At 53.7% G+C, this 18066-nt stretch overlaps 1 protein-coding gene across 1 annotated transcript in view; it reads left to right on the top strand.

The window, feature by feature from the left end:
• Nucleotides 1–18066, top strand: part of LOC125320969 (zinc finger protein 208-like) — a 430705-nt gene that overhangs the window by 59030 nt on the left and 353609 nt on the right. Inside the window, 2 exon segments of the mRNA XM_048293401.1 lie at nt 2536–2542; nt 12412–12901. Of these exon segments, the coding sequence (XP_048149358.1) occupies nt 2536–2542; nt 12412–12901 (497 nt within the window).

Here is an 18066-nt window from a genome sequence, read left to right as displayed (position 1 = left end):
CAGGTACTCACAAGGGCTCCACGGTGACATTCCAAGTGTCTCCAGGCTGCTAAAGAGCCACGAGGTCACTGGCAGTGACAGAGGCTCCACGGTGATATCCCAGGGGTCTCTAGGCTCCTAAAGATGCATTAGTCGCACACAGCCACAGGGACTCCACGGTGACATCACAGTTGTCTTCAGCCGGCTCAGAAGCTGAGAGCTCACAGACAAGCGCAGGGGCTCCACAGTAACATCTCAGGGGTCTCTGGGCTGCTAAAGACCCGGTCACAGGGGCTTCATGTGAAATGCAAAGGGTGTCTTCTTCCAAAGGGCCATGAGCTCACACATACTCACAGGGGCTCCATGGTGACAACAGACGTGTCTGTATGCTGACAAGGAGCCGGGATGTCGCAGTCAGTGACAGGAGTCCAGTGGTGAAATCCCCGTGCTCCTAAAGAACCGTGAGGTGACGGACACTCACAGGGGTTCCATGGTGACATCCAGGAGTCCCCAGGCTGCCCTAGAGCCGGGATGTCACAGACACGTTCCTGCCATGGGCAGAGTGGGAGCTTCAGGTGATGTTTATTAGAGAAGCTGCCATTGGGTCATGAGGTGCAGAAGGGACCCCCAAACACTCCCCATAGATCCCCAAATCCCTCCAGGACCCCCAGGCTTTCTAAACTCCTTCAGTGAGGGGAGCCTGGGAACGGCCGGATCCAATCCCAGCCCCAGATTTTGGCAAGGGTTTATGGTTTTTTTGGCAAGGATTAGACAGGTGGAATTGAAGCTTTATGCAAATTGTCCCACGGGATGAGTAATAGCAAATCAGATCTATTTATATAAATACAGATCTAATTGATTACCCTCATGATTAGAGAAAAAGATCTCAATCAGAATTATGTACTGCACAGTATAGGAGCTGTAACAACTATTACAATCTAGTGCTCTAGGACGCAATTTTGAAGCACTTGTATTAAAGCAAAACCAGTCCTTAAGCAGAGATTGATGTCACTCACCCAGATCAATGACCGTGGGCAAATCTCTGTGACTCGGCCTTGAGCAGTGACCTTGAGGAGTGTCCCCACTCCAGGGAGGGATCTCCACCACCCCCAAGAAGGGAAATGTCAGAAGACGTTACCATTAAAATTTGGGACGGGGCTTTTCTAGTCTGACGTGCTGCCCTGTCAGTCAGATGTGCCCAGGCTGTGCCAACTCCACAGCTCTGGAGAAGCTCTCAGTGGCGTCACTTGGTTGGTTGTTCCTTTCTCCAGGGATTTTACCAGCTCTGCCACAGCTGCAGCTCCCTCTCATGATGTTGAACTTTGAAATGGAGGAGTCAGGCTGGGTTCTGCATTCTTCACCCCAAAAGCAGCGGGACCTCCCTTCTGCATTCCCCACTGGGGGCTCTGCAAACAGGGCCTTGTTGGAGCTGTTTGAGCCCATTCCAGGCAGAGCCTCCTGCTCCAGCAGGAACTGCCTTTCCTGTGCCATGACCAGGGCAGACCCTGCTGCAGGAGGAGCCCCAGGCCAGCCCAAGACATTGAAGGCCTCAGTGCAGAGTGCCGGAGTGGGAGCTGTGCCAGGGAGAGCCTGAGACACCAAAGGCACCTTGGCAGCAGCAGCTCCTTGCAGGGCATGGCCAGAAGCCTCCCTGGCCAAGCCGGCCCAGTGCCCACCACTGCAGAGCTGCTCCTTCAGGGGGTGATTCTGGCTGGGCTCTGCTCCACCCCACAAAGTGTGAGCTCAGCACTGAGTCTGGCACAGCCCCTGTGCCTGAGCCCTGCACAACCTCAAGGTCACCTGCGGCAGCCTGGCTCTGTCAGGCCCTGGGGCAGGGCAGAGGGAAAGGCCAGAGCAGGGGCTGGCTTTGGCTGCTCAATGTGGGCTCCAGCAGAGATGAGGAGTTGAGCGAGTTGAAAATGAGGTCACTGCTGTGACATGGGCCTGACTGACAAATGATTGGTCTCAGGAATATCTTGGGGACAAGGTGTTCATCACAAAACCACTCATCCCTGCAGAGACAAGACCAGGAGAGAGGAAAGGGGAGAGCCAGGCCCAGGGGACAGGGCTGGAATGGTGATGGCTGTGAGGTCACTGCCACTGCAGCAGCCTGGCTGGCCCCCAGCAGACATTCTGGCCAGAAGCTTTGTGAGGTCACGCAGCACATCAGAGAACCCCCACAACAGGAATTCCATCCTTGGGGAGTGGAGGGGTTGGCACAAACCTCCTGACCTTGAAGAATTTTGGGATGGAGCATCGTTCTCTGGCTTGCACAGCTGCAGTTCTGTGCCACTCTCACTGTCAAATATTTCCTCCTTAGATCAAATCTAAATTCCCCCTCATTCAGTTTAAAGCTATTGCCCCTTGTTCTGTCACTGCAAGGTTTGGGAAAAAATAACACTCCATTTTTCTTGGACCTCAATCACTATGTTTCCATTTTCAAAGACCTTAGAGAGAACCCAAAAATCTCCCAAGATGGGCTTTGGAAGCCTCAACACAAAACCAGCAGGTGGAAGCTGAGGGCCCTGGGCTCAGTTCTGTGGAGACTGAGGACAGAAGAGAAGTAGCCTGGGAGGGCTTGAAGGGAGGTTTCAAAGATGGAGGAGCTTTTCTTCATTGTATAAAACAGCCTGACAAAGAAATAATGGCACCAAGGGCAGCTGGGCAGCTCCAGACTGGACACCAGGAGAAAAGTCTTTCCCTCCCAGGGAAGTGCTGTGCTGCAACACGTCCCCCAGAAGGAGTCTGGAGCAGCCCAAGGCTTTGTGTGCCCAGGCAGAGGCAGGCAGGACGCAGAGCTGCCAGCAAAGGAAGGGGCCGGCAAGGTGGGGCAGCTGGCGGGAAGAGGACAGCCTGCAGGGACAGAGGCGCAGGGCAGGGACAGCGTGGGACAGCCTGGGCTGCAGAGGGCAGAGGGATGGGCAGCAGCTGCAAGGCCCTGACAGAGCCAACTTGTGCAGCACTTTGGCCACGGCTGCTGGCCCTGGCCCTGAGGCCAGCAGGAGACAAGTGACCCTTGCAGCCCTGGGGCCTCAGGGCCTCCTTGTCCCTGCTCAGCGGCCTGGCAGGGGCCGCCCCATGCTGCGTCTTCTGCAAAAACAATTGACAAGAGGGTCCTCAGCACAGGAAAGACTCGGAGCTCATGGAGCACTTCCAGAGGAGACCACCAAGATGCTCGGAGGGCTGGGGCAGCTCTGTGACAGAGACAGGCTGGGACAGTTGGACCTGTTCAGTCTGGAGCAGAAAAGGCTGTGGGGACACCCCAGTGTGACCTTTCAGACTTCAAAGCACCTCCTCGGAAACATGTGGAGAAATGTTTCCGGAGGGCCTTTGTCAGGGGGACAAGGGGAGATTGTTTTCAACTAAAAAGAGAGTGGGTTCAGAGCAGAGATAACGGAAAATTCTTGATGCTGAGAGTGGTGAAACACTGGCACAGATTTCCCAGTGAGCTGGTGGATGCCCCGTGCCTGGAAACATTCCAGACCACATTGGACGGGGCTCTGAGCATTCTGATGGAGTGAAAGATGTCTCTGCTGCCACCCAGAAGGAGGCCCTGCCCTGTGGTGTCGGCTACCGGAGTGCTCGCTGTGTCTCTTGTAGGATGCAATTCCCCCAGGGAGCAGAGGGAACACACAGCACCACTGGGAGCAGGAGCATCCTGCCATGGAGACAGGAATATTCTGGATGCAGAGGCTCAGGCTGCCCTGTTTGGCTTCTGTGTAGATGGAGACAAGTGTCAGAAGAGACTGAGAACCAGGAGCCCCCACCGTGTCTCTGAGACCCCTTGATTCCCTGAGGCCCCACAGTGTCACAGGTTCTCCTTTGGGCCACGAGGTCGCACGGTGTCACAGGGTCCCTCTGGTGCCATGAGCCCTTGTGGTGTCACAATGGTCCTTGGTTCAGCGAGGCCCCACACTGTTACAGAGTCCCCTTTCTGCTGCGAGGTCCCACATTGTGTCAGGGTTGCCTTGGCTCCATGAGGCCCCACATTGTTACAGGTTCCCCCCTTTCTGCCATCAGGTCTCACATTGTCCCAGGGTCTCTTTGGTTCCATGAGGCCCCACAGTGTCACAAGGCTCCCTGGGAACCACGAGGCCCTCAGGGATCACAATGGATCCCTGGTTCCATGAGGCCCCACAGTGCCCCAGGGCCTGTGGATTCCACAAGATCCTGGAGTGGCACAGGGTTCCTTTGCTTCCACGTGTCCCCGCGGTGTCACAATGTCCCCACGGTTCCAGGAGGCCCCACAGTGTCACAGACGAGCAGCACTGGAGTGGGAGCAGCACCAGGGGAGGTTTTGCAGCTGCGCTGGAACAGCAGCAGCAGCAGCAGCCACGGAGCAACAGTGGAACAGCGGTGGAATGCAAGTCCCGTGAGGAGCGGCTGAGGGAGCTGGGGTTGTTTATCCTGGAGAAGAGGAGGCTCAGGGGGGACCTTCTCACTCTCTACAACTCCCTGACAGGAGGGGGCAGCCAGGTGGGGCTCGGTCTCTTCTCCCAGGGACCAGAGACAGGACAAGAGGACACAGCCTTGAGCTGCAGCAGAGGAGGTTTAGGCTGGAGATTAGAAAGAGTTTCTTCACAGCAAGGGTGATTGGGCATTGGAATGGGCTGCGCAGGGAGGTGGTGGAGTCACCGTCCCTGGAGGTATTTAAGGAAAGACTGGATGTGGCACTCACTGCCATGGTCTGGTGACAAGGTGGTGTTGGATGATCTCACAGATCTTTTCCAAGCTGGTTAATTCTGGGATTCTGTGATTCAGTGCAGCAGCGGTGGAACCTTGGTGGAAAAAGAGTGGGAAAGGCCCCACAGCTGTGGAGCAGCACCTGAGATGCCCAAGCTGCGGGACACAGAGCGGGTCTGAGCGCTGTGTCCTGTGGGAGCTGGCCCCACACACCAGAACCATGCCTGTCAGGCTGACCCAGAGCAGGGGGCAGCGGCAGGAATTGCTGCTGGGCTGCGGAAGGCGCGGATCCAGCGCGTTTGATGGTGACTCGGGGGTTGGATCCTGGTTGTTGGCGGCCACCTTTGGTGGTAGCGGGACACTTTCAGTTGATCTGAAGTCGTGAACTCAGGAGAAAGTCAGCACAAAAGGAATCAAGTGGCCTTTTCTGCTGCAGGGAAACGCATCTTGGTAGAGGTTTAATGATTTCTGATGTAGGAAGCAAACGGAGTCAATTTTTGGCCTGTGGTTTTGTTGTAATCCAGGGACAGTTTCCAAAATGATGCAATTTGTGGTGAAAAACCAGGAACGTGCCTCAGCATCGGGATGTTGCACACTGAGTACAGAGCTGTTTGTGGCGGTTATGATCAAGAAAACAATTGGAATTCTTGTCCCTATTTCACTCTTTCTCCCTCTCTCTCTGGGAATGAGTCTCCAACACTCCCTGCAGCTCTGCTTTCCATGATCTGCTCCTCTGGAGTTGGGCTTGGCCAGCTGAGCAGCGGGAAGAGGGAGAATAATGGACCATTCCAACTGCAGACTTCCTTTTTGTAGCCTCTGGATTTCCAGCATTTAGAAATGGTCATGTTTTAAACTGTCTGACCAAATCCCACTTCTGCCCTGGCAGAAAACCCTCCTGTGGCCCTGTTTGGGAACGGACCCTCGGAAACACCTCACTGCAGATGAGTTTTGGTTGGTTTTGCTAAGGGATGACAAGAAGATCAGCACAAGGAGGAAGGCTGAGGGAGAGGGAAGGACCAATTCCTTCCTTTTGTCTTCCCATTGGAAAATCTCCTGCAGAGGTTGTGCTGCAGCCAGAGACTTGCCGGGCCAAGGGCTGAGGGAAACGATTCAGCTGAGGCACTTGAGGCATCTTGTCCCCAGTTTGTAGCCCTGGATCTGGGAGGGGACTCAGCTGCCCCCCTTGCACCCCACAACCCCCCTGAAATGGGGGATTCCTCCCACCTCTGCCAGGTGCTTCTTATCCATCCCTAGCCTGGGTGCTCCTGGTCTGAGCTCCCATGGTCATTCCTGGTGGTGGGGAACAGGAGGGAGGAGTTCAGAGCAAACCTGGGAGGTGCCCGCAGGCTCAGAGATGTGTGGAGGTGACAGTGAGACAGTGATGGGATGTGCAGATGGTCACGGGGACAGGACAACACCTCGGGGATCAACTTCTTGGAGATTTGGGGGAATTTCCTTTGGAAAGCACACACGGATGCAGTCACATGGACACGGAGTGTAAATTTGCTGCAGAGGTTTATTGAGCATTTGAGGAAAAAGGCCCAGGGCTCACAGGGGATCAGGCAATTCCTCCAGGGATGATCATCATCTCCTCATGCCACTGGAGGGGGACAGGACATGGTTTTCACCACCTGGTCCAATTGCTCAGCAGAGGGTCCCCGGATGGGGTCTCCAGGCCGGCGCCCTGCCTCGGCCGGCGCCAAGCAGCCAGCTTAGAACTGGTGCGGACCAGGGGAATCCGACTGTTTAATTAAAACAAAGCATCGCGAAGGCCCGAGGCGGGTGTTGACGCCATGTGATTTCTGCCCAGTGCTCTGAATGTCAAAGTGAAGAAATTCAATGAAGCGCGAGTAAGCGGCCAGCGTAACTACCATCTTCTGAGGAGATACCTGTTACGAAGTGGGCACTGCTGCAAAGGTCACTCCTCCTCATGGTACCACTGTATGCCCTTTGAAGTGTAACGAAGCCGACTTCTGCCCCGGCATGGTACCATTGGAATCTCCAGTCAACAATCTCCTGCTAAACTGTTAAACAAATTTTATGTAAGGACCGTGCAGCTTTTTCCCCGAATTCTGGCCCATGGATTTGTGCCTGGCAAGATTTGGTAATTTATTGAGGGGTCTACTGCCGATCTTATTCCTCCTCTCCTAAAATTTTGGACACTTTAACTATCCGGATCCCTAAAATGTGTCCATCGATAAACCTGTACCAGGCATTGACCGGCACCCAAACTTCCCATTTTGATTGGGTGGACCTGGCATCTAAAACTTTTAATCTAGATTCCTTGTGTAAAAACAGGGCCTACCTGTGCTCTCTAAATTTACCATCTGGCCTCCCTAACTTGGCAGAAAATGCATTTGAACTGCTGACACTGGAGGTTTACACATCGGGTGTGTTTGACACTAAGGAGTGTGTTTGTTTTTCCACGGTTTGGGAGGGTTTTCCCAGGCTATGGGAGGTGTAAGAACATCTTAAACCTCAACCAAGTGTGGAAGAAGACAGCTGTCTCCCGAGACTTTTTGTACTAAACAACGGGGGAAAAAGCAGCAAGGAGAGGGAAGGAACATTGGAAACATTGCCTCCTGAGCTGGAGAACAACCTGCCAGCAACATCCCCACCCACATCTCTAAGTTTCCTCTTGCGTGACTTTTGAATAGGTTCCCACAGAGGGAGGAAATTGGTAATTGTTCCTGTTGCCCAGACCAACTTATCAATGTTTCTGTTCCTCATTCTAAGCACAGCTAAGCAAACATACAAATGACAGATCAGCAATTATTCCATAAGCAATTCCTAACATCTTGAAAACTGTTTCAGGTCCAGCTCTCTTAACCATTTTAATTAACTCTAGCTGGGCCCAAATTCCTTCCTCTTCTAACTAATTGCAACACAGCTAGCCTATAACTAAACTCTTCATGTTTCTTTTAAATCCATGTTTCGCCCACAAAAGGTGTTGGTCTAAGGAGGAAGAGCATCTGCTGATAAGGTTGAAGGCTCAGTTTTGGGGAAACAAAACCATCAGTAAACTCATTGCCAAACACATTCTGTCCAAGACAGGGAAGCAGATGAGTGATAAGAGGAGATTGCTGCCCAGGGAACCAGCTGTGGGCATGGGAACAGCAGCTGGGATGAGTCATTGGCCAGATAATGAGGAGGAACAGCTGGGAACATCAACCAGCAGAGGGAGGGGCAGCTGCGGGCCCATTATCAGAGAACTTTCAGTCAAAGTCTTTCAGCTGGGAAACTCAACTCCTTCCCATGGGCATTCAAGCAGGTACTTAATGGCCAGCAGATGACATCACTGGTCAATGAGTCAGCCCAGGGCTGCTTCAGATGCCTCAATATGATAAGCCAGATAAGAACATCAGCCCGAGATAAGAACAGCAGCCCGAGATAAGAACAAAGCAGGGACCCAGGAAGAAAACTCCTGAAGACCTTGCCAGAAGTGGCTGACTAAGAGAGCAATCAGGAGAGGTGCACTTCCAGCACCTATTCCATCTAGATTGGGGGAAATCAGCCAAGATTACTCTGCATGACATTGAATGCCTGTCCTGCAAAATTCTACCCAGTGAAATTTGTGTGGCATTTAAAGACAGATGGGAAACACCTGGAAAGTTTAAGAGCCTTGGGAACTTGCAAATTCAATGGGAAAGCTGACAATAGCGCTTCCAGGGACTTAATTACAGCCAAAGAAACTGAGAAGACTGTGCAGGAGATGAGCAAAAGCTGAGCTCCTGGTCCAGACGGGATTACCCTAAAGGACCTCGAGAAGACAGACCCTGAGTTTTCCCAGACAATGGAGATATTCAACCTTTGGTTAACATCAGGTAAAATCTCGGACATGGTGAGGGGATGCAGGACTGTATTAACACCAAAGTCAACCAAACCAGAACATTTCCAAGACATTAATAACTGGAGACCCATCATGATTGGCTCCATCCTGTTAAGACTGTTCTCCAGAATATTAACAGCAAGGTCGACTAAAGCATGCTCCCTCAACCCAAGGCAAAGAGGCTTTATAAGAATGGCAGGATGCTCTGAAAATGTGAAACTCCTGCAAACAGTAATTCGGTCTGCCAAAAAATATCACAAACCGCTGGGGGTTGTATTTGTGGACATCACTAAGGCTTTTGACACCGTCAGCCACCAGCACATCCTACATGGTCTGCAGCAAAGGGAAGTGGAGCCTCATGTCATCAGCTTGGTGAGCAATATGTATGAGAACATCCGTACATATATCACCACAAAGAAAACACAGAGAGACCACATCCAGATCCAGGTGTGAGTCAAACAGGGCAACCCAATGTTGCCTTTTGCAAGCTGGAAGAGAGTGGCAGAGGGTACCACTGGGGAATGAACAGCATCACAGCGATGGCATTTGCAGACGATCTGGTCTTATTGAGCGATTCCTGGGAAAACATGAAGCAGAACATCAAGATATTAGAGACCTTCTGCAATCTCCCCGGTCTCAAAACACAAGGGGAAGAGTGCCACGGCTTTTCCATCAAGCAAACAAAGGACTCTTCTAGCATCAACAACTGCACTGCTTGGACCATCACCGGCACAGTCCTGAACATGACTGGCCCCGGTGACTCTGAAAAAGATCTGGGCCTGCAGATTGACCCTTGGATTGGTGTAGCAAAATGCATCCTATCTACAAAACTCACATTCTGGTTACAGTGAATTGGTAAAGTCCCTCTTCAAACTCTAGGAATCAAAAAATGGATAGCCCAAAAACATATACCATTCCTCAAGTGACCTACCTGGCTGACCATTCAGAGCTGAAAGCAGGGTTCCTCAAGGCCCTTGACCTAAAAGTTTGATCAACCCTCACGGAATGGCTGCACTTACCTGCAGGTACCTGTGATGCCATCTTGTACTTGAGCATGAAGGATGACGGGTTGGGTATTGTGATGTAAGGATGCGAGAGACACAAGGTAGGTGTAAGTGAATTGGGTTTATTGTAAAGTTAGAGAGCGTTCATACTTTTGAGTGTGAGAAACTGTTTTAGCTGCTCGCTCAAAAACCGGTTACAGTCCCCTAATAAATCTGTTGTCTTGACAGTTTGTCATTCTTTTCTGAAGGCTTGCAGCCTGACAAACAGGACGCCTTTCCTGTTTTCAGATCCTGTGTAATCAGCTTTCTTCCACGCTTCTCAGCATTCTTGCTCACGCGATGCAGCAGCGGCAGCTTCCTCTGTAACTCCACGCAGCAGCCTCTCCAGCTGGCAGTGGCAGCTGGGGCAAGAGGGCACAGGGGACAGCTCTCCTTTTGCAGCCTCACGGGACAGCAATGTGTCTCAGCACCAACCCCGGCAGCGGGCAGCAAACAGCAAAGGCAGGCAGGTCCGATCAGGCAGCACTGGACCTCAGCGTCACTCACCGGCAGCTGGCAGAAGTGGTGAAGGCAGCAGATCTGATTGAGCAGCAGTTGGTGTTGGCAGCCAGGAGAAGCAGTAAAACAAGGGGGCAGACGCCAAGAGCAAGGCACAGTGCAGCCCCATCTTGGTAAGGACAGGCACCCACTGCGAGCACCACAGGTGACCGCTGTGCCTCCGATTGTCGAGCAAAGGGGGCAGAGCCCAGACCCCACACATCAGCAAAGTCTCGGTTTGCCCCCAACCTCTCATGGGATCTCTGCCATTGCTGAGAACCAACCCCCCAGCCAGAGAGCTCACTCCCCAGCCACCACTTCCAAACTCTGGTTTCTCTGGCTGAGCCATCACCATGGTATGTGAGGAGGCGTGGCCATTTCTTTTGTTTCCTAATTGCCCCTGATTGTCTCCTGGGCAACCCCCTGCCCTCACTGCCTCTTCCTTTCAGATGGGACAAAATTCCTGAAAAGAAAAACAAACCCACAACAACCAGCAGTCACACCCAGCCTGAGGGGACTTCTCTGCTAATTGGTCATTATCCACCAGCAGAATGGGCAGCTGCAAGGACTTAGACAATCAAGGACTCCCAAAATATCCTGTGACTCAGAGAATGACATCATTCCATTGTGAACCTCCCTGACCTGGGGGAGGTACTGAGCATTTCCACCTGAACCTGAGCATATAAAACCTGGCTTGGGGGAACTAGGAAACCACTGCTGCTCAAGGGATCCAGAGGAGGAGCAGAACTTCCACAGGACCAGCACTTTTGACAAGACTGTGACCACCACGTGGTAGGATCTCCACCATCACTCTGACCAGCACGGTGCCAGGTTGTACTCAGTCTTTGTGGCTTAAACCAGTTTTCTCTTGATTGCTGTGTTTATTGTAATCTCTTTAATGAATTGTGAGCCTGACCGGAACTCTCTCTTGAGGTGGTTGAGGCGGGTTCATTTCTCCTGCCAGTTTCCCTTAAAAGCAGCACAGTGTTTTTTGGGAGGGGCTGTTTGGAGCTTGCAGGACTCCAAAGCTGAGGTGAAAAGATCCTCTGGGGGATGCTGGGGTGTCCCCAGGAAGGGTTTTTCTGGCAGTCCTGGTAGCTGCTGCCAGCAGAGCCCCCAAGGTGGGCGGGGGGATGCCAGGTCCCTACCCCGCAGTGAGAGTTGGCCTTCCTGGGTCAGGCACTGCTGCTTTCAGCCCAGAGCCAGGGGGTTGTGGGACCCCCCAGAAGAGCCAGAGCAGGGGCACCTTGGGACCCACAGAGGGAGGAGAGCAGAGAGGAACAATATCGGGACTGGGGGAACCCCAGCAATCTGGAGGAGAGGGAATGTGGAGAGAGTGAACCCTGTGATTGCCTGCACCCTGAAGTGGGGACCTCAGAGAGGGGGGACCTCAAGGATTGCCAGGACCCTCAAGTGGGAAAGGGGGGATGCCTTGGAGCCCTGGCTCCCTGAAGCAGAGAATAAGGGGAGAAGGGACCCCAGGACTCCCAAAGCCCCCCAGCATTCCTAAGTGAGGGGATGCCAGAGAAGAGGGACACAAAGGATCTCCAAGTTTGGAGACCAAAGTGGGGGGAGCCTTGGAATTCCAGGGACGCCAGGCAGCCTGGGGTGGGTGGGGACCAAGCAGGTGGGGGAAACCCAATACATTCAGGACCCCCAGCAGCTGGGACACGAGGGAGCCCCCAGAAGCTCAAAGTAGAGGGACCAGAGAGGGGGAACTCGCAGGAGGCTTCTTTTGAACTGAATCTTGGTGTTTTGGAGGTTTTTATGGACACCAGAGGCCCGGTGACTTCTAGAGATGGACTTGGGCAGGAGGAACGCCCAACCCAATGCGCTCACACCTTGTTTTTCCCCATTGCAGGAGTTCCCATTCCCAAACCTTGGCCGGATGGAGGAGAAAGCTGTGAGGAAGAGGAAGATGCCCCAGGACAGCCAGACAGGTGAGGCGGAAGTCACTGCCCCTTTCCCCCTCTCTTCTGCTCCATCTCTCAGCCCAGCATCACCCCTGGCTGCAGGACAACCCTGCTGCCGACGCTATCCTGCCAAAGATGAACTGGGGGATCTCCTTCCCCTTCCCTCTGACATGGAAGCAAATCCCATCCTCTCTTTGTCCTTCCTCCCCCAGACAATGAGCTGAGGATGGAGACCAGGAAGGGCAAATTCCCCCGACAGAGTCTTGTGGAAGAGGTCGTTTTGAGTGGCTCCACATCACAGGAATCCAACGGGAAGGAAAAGCCCCAAAGATCCCACACAAAGAGGGGCTCCAAACCCAGGCCAGGGTGCTCCAAGGAGGAAAGACCCACCCTGTGCCGGGATGGCAGCTGGAGCTCCAGCCAGAGCTCAGACCTAGTGGTCCATGAGCAGCTTCATGATACGGAGAAGCCCTATGAGTGTGGTGAATGTGGGAAGAGCTTCCGCTGGAAGTCTGACCTGATCCGCCACGAGAGGATCCATACCGGGGAACGGCCCTACAAGTGCTTGGAATGTGGGAAGGACTTCAATGTCAGCTCCAGCCTGATCCGCCACCAGATGACCCACACAGGGGAACGGCCCTACAAGTGTGGGGAATGTGGGATGAGGTTCAGCAGGAGCTTGGCCCTGATTCACCACCAGAGGATCCACACCGGGGAGAAGCCCTACGAGTGTCCTGAGTGTGGCAAGAGGTGTCGGGACAGCTCCACTCTCCTCCTGCATCAGCGGGTTCACACAGATGAGAGGCCCTTCCGCTGCCCCGACTGTGGGAAGGGCTTCTGCCGCAACTCTAGCCTCGTCCCCCATCAGCGCATCCACACTGGGGAGAGGCCCTACAAGTGTCCTGAGTGTGGGAAGAGCTTCATCCAGAGCTCTCACTTGACTAAACACCGACGGAGCCACCGGTAAAGGAAGCCCTGGGACCGCCCCAACCACAGGAAAAGCTTTGTCCGCTGCCCCAACTTCATTCCCCGTCAGAGAACCCACTTTGCAAAGAGAGCTGGTGACCCACATTCCTGGTGATCCACATTGGGAAGACACCTGGATGGTGATCTCCTTTTTCTGGTTTTCCACAGGCATCTGGGTGAACACAGCGGCAGGGTTGGTGGTGTTGCAGTTTTCCCTGTAAGTAACTTCTTTGTCTTATCCCTTCTGTTATCAATATTGTTGCCCTTCCTGTTTGTTCCTTATCTCATTGCTGTTCCCAGTAAATTGTTCTTATCCCAGCCCAGGATCTTTGTCTTTTGTGCTTTCCATGGGAGGCAGTAGGGGAGTGAGAGGCGCCACGGTTTTAGTAGGAGCATGAAATGGGGGAATATCATTCCTAAACCACGGCACAAGCAGTCAAAGGGGTTCCGTGGTGACATCCCAGGCTTTTCCTGGGATGATAAAAAGCCGTGGGGTCAGAGGCAGTCAAAGCCATTGCATGGTGACATCCCAGGGGACTTCATGTTGCTGGGGCATTGATCTGTCACAGGTACTCACAAGGGCTCCACGGTGACATTCCAAGTGTCTCCAGGCTGCTAAAGAGCCACGAGGTCACTGGCAGTGACAGAGGCTCCACGGTGATATCCCAGGGGTCTCTAGGCTCCTAAAGATGCATTAGTCACACACAGCCACAGGGACTCCACGGTGACATCACAGTTGTCTTCAGCCGGCTCAGAAGCTGAGAGCTCACAGACAAGCGCAGGGGCTCCACAGTAACATCTCAGGGGTCTCTGGGCTGCTAAAGACCCGGTCACAGGGGTTTCATGTGAAATGCAAAGGGTGTCTTCTTCCAAAGGGCCATGAGCTCACACATACTCACAGGGGCTCCATGGTGACAACAGACGTGTCTGTATGCTGACAAGGAGCCGGGATGTCACAGTCAGTGACAGGAGTCCAGTGGTGAAATCCCCGTGCTCCTAAAGAACCGTGAGGTGACGGACACTCACAGGGGTTCCATGGTGACATCCAGGAGTCCCCAGGCTGCCCTAGAGCCGGGATGTCACAGACACTCACAGCGTGCCTGTCATGGGCAGAGTGGGAGCTTCAGGCAAAGTTTATTAGAGAAGCTGCCATTGGGTCATGAGGTGCAGAAGGGACCCCCAAACACTCCCCATAGATCCCCAAATCCCTCCAGGACCCCCAGGCTTTCTAAACTCCTTCAGTGAGGGGAGCCTGGGAACGGCCGGATCCAATCCCAGCCCCAGATTTTGGCAAGGGTTTATGTTTTTTTGGCAAGGATTGGACAGGTGGAATTGAAGCTTTATGTAAATTGTCCCACGGGATGAGTAATAGCAAACCAGATCTATTTATATAAATACAGATCTAATTGATTACCCTCATGATTAGAGAAAAAGATCTCAATCAGAATTATTTACTGCACAGTACAGGAGCTGTAACAACTATTACAATCTAGTGCTCTAGGATGCAATTTTGAAGCACTTGTATTAAAGCAAAACCAGTCCTTAAGCAGAGATTGATGTCACTCACCCAGATCAATGACCGTGGGCAAATCTCTGTGACTCGGCCTTGAGCAGTGACCTTGAGGAGTGTCCCCACTCCAGGGAGGGATCTCCACCACCCCCAAGAAGGGAAATGTCAGAAGACATTGCCATTAAAATTTGGGACGGGGCTTTTCTAGTCTGACGTGCTGCCCTGTCAGTCAGATGTGCCCAGGCTGTGCCAACTCCACAGCTCTGGAGAAGCTCTCAGTGGCGTCACTCGGTTGGTTGTTCCTTTCTCCAGGGATTTTACCAGCTCTGCCACAGCTGCAGCTCCCTCTGAGGATGTTGAACTTTGAAATGGAGGAGTCAGGCTGGGTTCTGCATTCTTCACCCCAAAAGCAGCGGGACCTCCCTTCTGCATTCCCCACTGGGGGCTTTGCAAACAGGGCCTTGTTGGAGCTGTTTGAGCCCATTCCAGGCAGAGCCTCCTGCTCCAGCAGGAACTGCCTTTCCTGTGCCATGACCAGGGCAGACCCTGCTGCAGGAGAAGCCCCAGGCCAGCCCAAGACATTGAAGGCCTCAGTGCAGAGTGCCGGAGTGGGAGCTGTGCCAGGGAGAGCCTGAGACACCAAAGGCACCTTGGCAGCAGCAGCTCCTTGCAGGGCATGGCCAGAAGCCTCCCTGGCCAAGCCGGCCCAGTGGCCACCATGGCAGAGCTGCTGCTTCAGGGGGTGACTTCTGGCTGGGCTCTGCTCCACCCCACAGAGTGTGAGCTCAGCACTGAGTCTGGCACAGCCCCTGTGCCTGAGCCCTGCACAACCTCAAGGTCACCTGCGGCCGCCTGGCTCTGTCAGGCCCTGGGGCAGGGCAGAGGGAAAGGCCAGAGCAGGGGCTGGCTTTGGCTGCTCAATGTGGGCTCCAGCAGAGATGAGGAGTTGAGCGAGTTGAAAATGAGGTCACTGCTGTGACATGGGCCTGACTGACAAATGATTGGTCTCAGGAATATCTTGGGGACAAGGTGTTCATCACAAAACCACTCATCCCTGCAGAGACAAGACCAGGAGAGAGGAAAGGGGAGAGCCAGGCCCAGGGGACAGGGCCGGAATGGTGATGGCTGTGAGGTCACTGCCACTGCAGCAGCCTGGCGGGCCCCCAGCAGACATTCTGGCCAGAAGCTTTGTGAGGTCACGCAGCACATCAGAGAACCCCCACAACAGGAATTCCATCCTTGGGGAGTGGAGGGGTTGGCACAAACCTCCTGACCTTGAAGAATTTTGGGATGGAGCATCGCTCTCTGGCTTGCAGGGTTGCAGTTCTGTGCCACTCTCACTGTCAAATATTTCCTCCTTAGATCAAATCTAAATTCCCCCTCATTCAGTTTAAAGCTATTGCCCCTTGTTCTGTCACTGCAAGGTTTGGGAAAAAATAACACTCCATTTTTCTTGGACCTCGATCACTATGTTTCCATTTTCAAAGACCTTAGAGAGAACCCAAAAATCTCCCAAGATGGGCTTTGGAGGCCTCAACACAAAACCAGCAGGTGGAAGCTGAGGGCCCTGGGCTCAGTTCTGTGGAGACTGAGGACAGAAGAGAAGTAGCCTGGGAGGGCTTGAAGGGAGGTTTCAAAGATGGAGGAGCTTTTCTTCATTGTATAAAACAGCCTGACAAAGAAATAATGGCACCAAGGGCAGCTGGGCAGCTCCAGACTGGACACCAGGAGAAAGGTCTTTCCCTCCCAGGGAAGTGCTGTGCTGCAACACGTCCCCCAGAAGGAGTCTGGAGCAGCCCAAGGCTTTGTGTGCCCAGGCAGAGGCAGGCAGGACGCAGAGCTGCCAGCAAAGGAAGGGGCCGGCAAGGTGGGGCAGCTGGGGGGAAGAGGACAGCCTGCAGGGACAGAGGCGCAGGGCAGGGACAGCGTGGGACAGCCTGGGCTGCAGAGGGCAGAGGGATGGGCAGCAGCTGCAAGGCCCTGACAGAGCCAACTTGTGCAGCACTTTGGCCACGGCTGCTGGCCCTGGCCCTGAGGCCAGCAGGAGACAAGTGACCCTTGCAGCCCTGGGGCCTCAGGGCCTCCTTGTCCCTGCTCAGCGGCCTGGCAGGGGCCGCCCCATGGTGCTGCCCTTGGCACTGCACATCCCCACATCCCAGTGCCCCGGCAAGAGCCCTGCGCACTGAGGGAGGGACAGGATCTGCCTTGCCAGGGGCTGGGGCTCAGGCCTTGGCCCTTTGGAGTCATGGAACACATCCAGGTTTCCTCAGCCGCACAGACACCTTTCCTTTGCTTGTCCCCACCTGCCATCACTGCCTCCAGTGTTCTGCTCTAACTGGAACCTGGGGACACTTTCTCATCCTCAGTCTTCCTCAGTGGGACCCATTAAAACTTCAGGAAACTCTGGAGATTGATATTGACTTTGAATTCTTGAGAGATTGCTTCAGCTCCCTCTCAGGGACTGATGTTCAGGGCCTCAGCACCAAGCCCCAAGAGGGTCATCAGAGTCCTTGTGCTGTGGCTGTGCTGCTGAGCTGGGCCGGGCTCCTGGCACAGAGGCGGCTCCTGGCAAGCGGCAGCGCTGCAGAGAGACAGCTGTGGCCAGGAGCAGCTCCTGGGCCCAGCCCAGCAGGGCTGGGCCACTGCCTGCAGCCAGCCCGGGCACAGCACAGAGGCACACAGGGCTTAAACTCAGCCAAGGCTGCAAAGGTGCTGAGAAGTTGCTGGAGCAGAATCATTGCCAGCTCTTGACTCAGGAAGCCTCTGGCTGCAGGACAAGGCAGCTGCAGCTCCTGGAGGGATCTCCTGAAGCTGGAACATCCCAATGCCTACAGATTCTGTGAGTACAGCTCAGAACATCTCGAGTGCAGGGGGAGTGAAATGCTCATGAAGCTCTGACAATGCTGAGGGTTTGTGATCTGTCCCAGAATATTTCCAAGCCAAGGATTTTGATAAAAATGAGGACATTTCCTGAGACTTTGTTTTCAGTTTCGTTCTACTGGGGAATGGCAGGGAGGGGATATATATATAAATGGTATTATGAATTTTGACAAGTCCCTGAGACATCTGAAGTCTTATTTTTAGTGATCAGTCTTAGTGTGACCTGTTCTTTTTCCAAGCTGCAAACAGAAACTGCCCCCAGCCAGTGCCCTGCAAAGAGGCAGGTTCCTGCAGGGTCAAGGAGAGTGCACAGAGATTTGCGGTCTGTGAGTGGTGGCAGGGACAGATCAGGCCCAGGCAAACAAGTCCAGGAGGAAAATCTCCAGGAAGCAGAGATAAGATCAGGGAATGACAGAAAATGAAACCCAGAAATGTTGTGTCAGGAGAGTTGAGAGGTCTCCTGTCTTGGGGTGACATCCATAGGATCCCCTCCAATGCAGCCCTCTCCCTGTGAAAAGCCCAAATGCCTCCTCTCCCAGGGATGGCTGCAGGGTGTGAAGGTGGAGGTGCAGCCAGGGGTGCCCAGCGCTGTCCTGCAGAGCTGTCCTGCATCCCTGTCTTTGCCAGGACAGGGGATCTGCCAGCTGCCAGGGGCAACTCTCAGCCTGCAGGGCAGGGAGCCAAAGGCAGCTGGATCCCAATGTGAGAACAGCGCCCACTCCACCACAATCCATCCTCCTGCAGCCCCCACAGCCAGATCCCCCA

Source organism: Corvus hawaiiensis, unplaced genomic scaffold (genome assembly GCF_020740725.1).
Source record: "Corvus hawaiiensis isolate bCorHaw1 unplaced genomic scaffold, bCorHaw1.pri.cur scaffold_32_ctg1, whole genome shotgun sequence".
In the NCBI taxonomy this organism is placed as follows: Eukaryota; Metazoa; Chordata; class Aves; order Passeriformes; family Corvidae; genus Corvus; species Corvus hawaiiensis.
The sequence above is the reverse complement of the archived record's forward strand: the minus strand, read 5'-3'. Positions and strand labels throughout refer to the sequence as shown.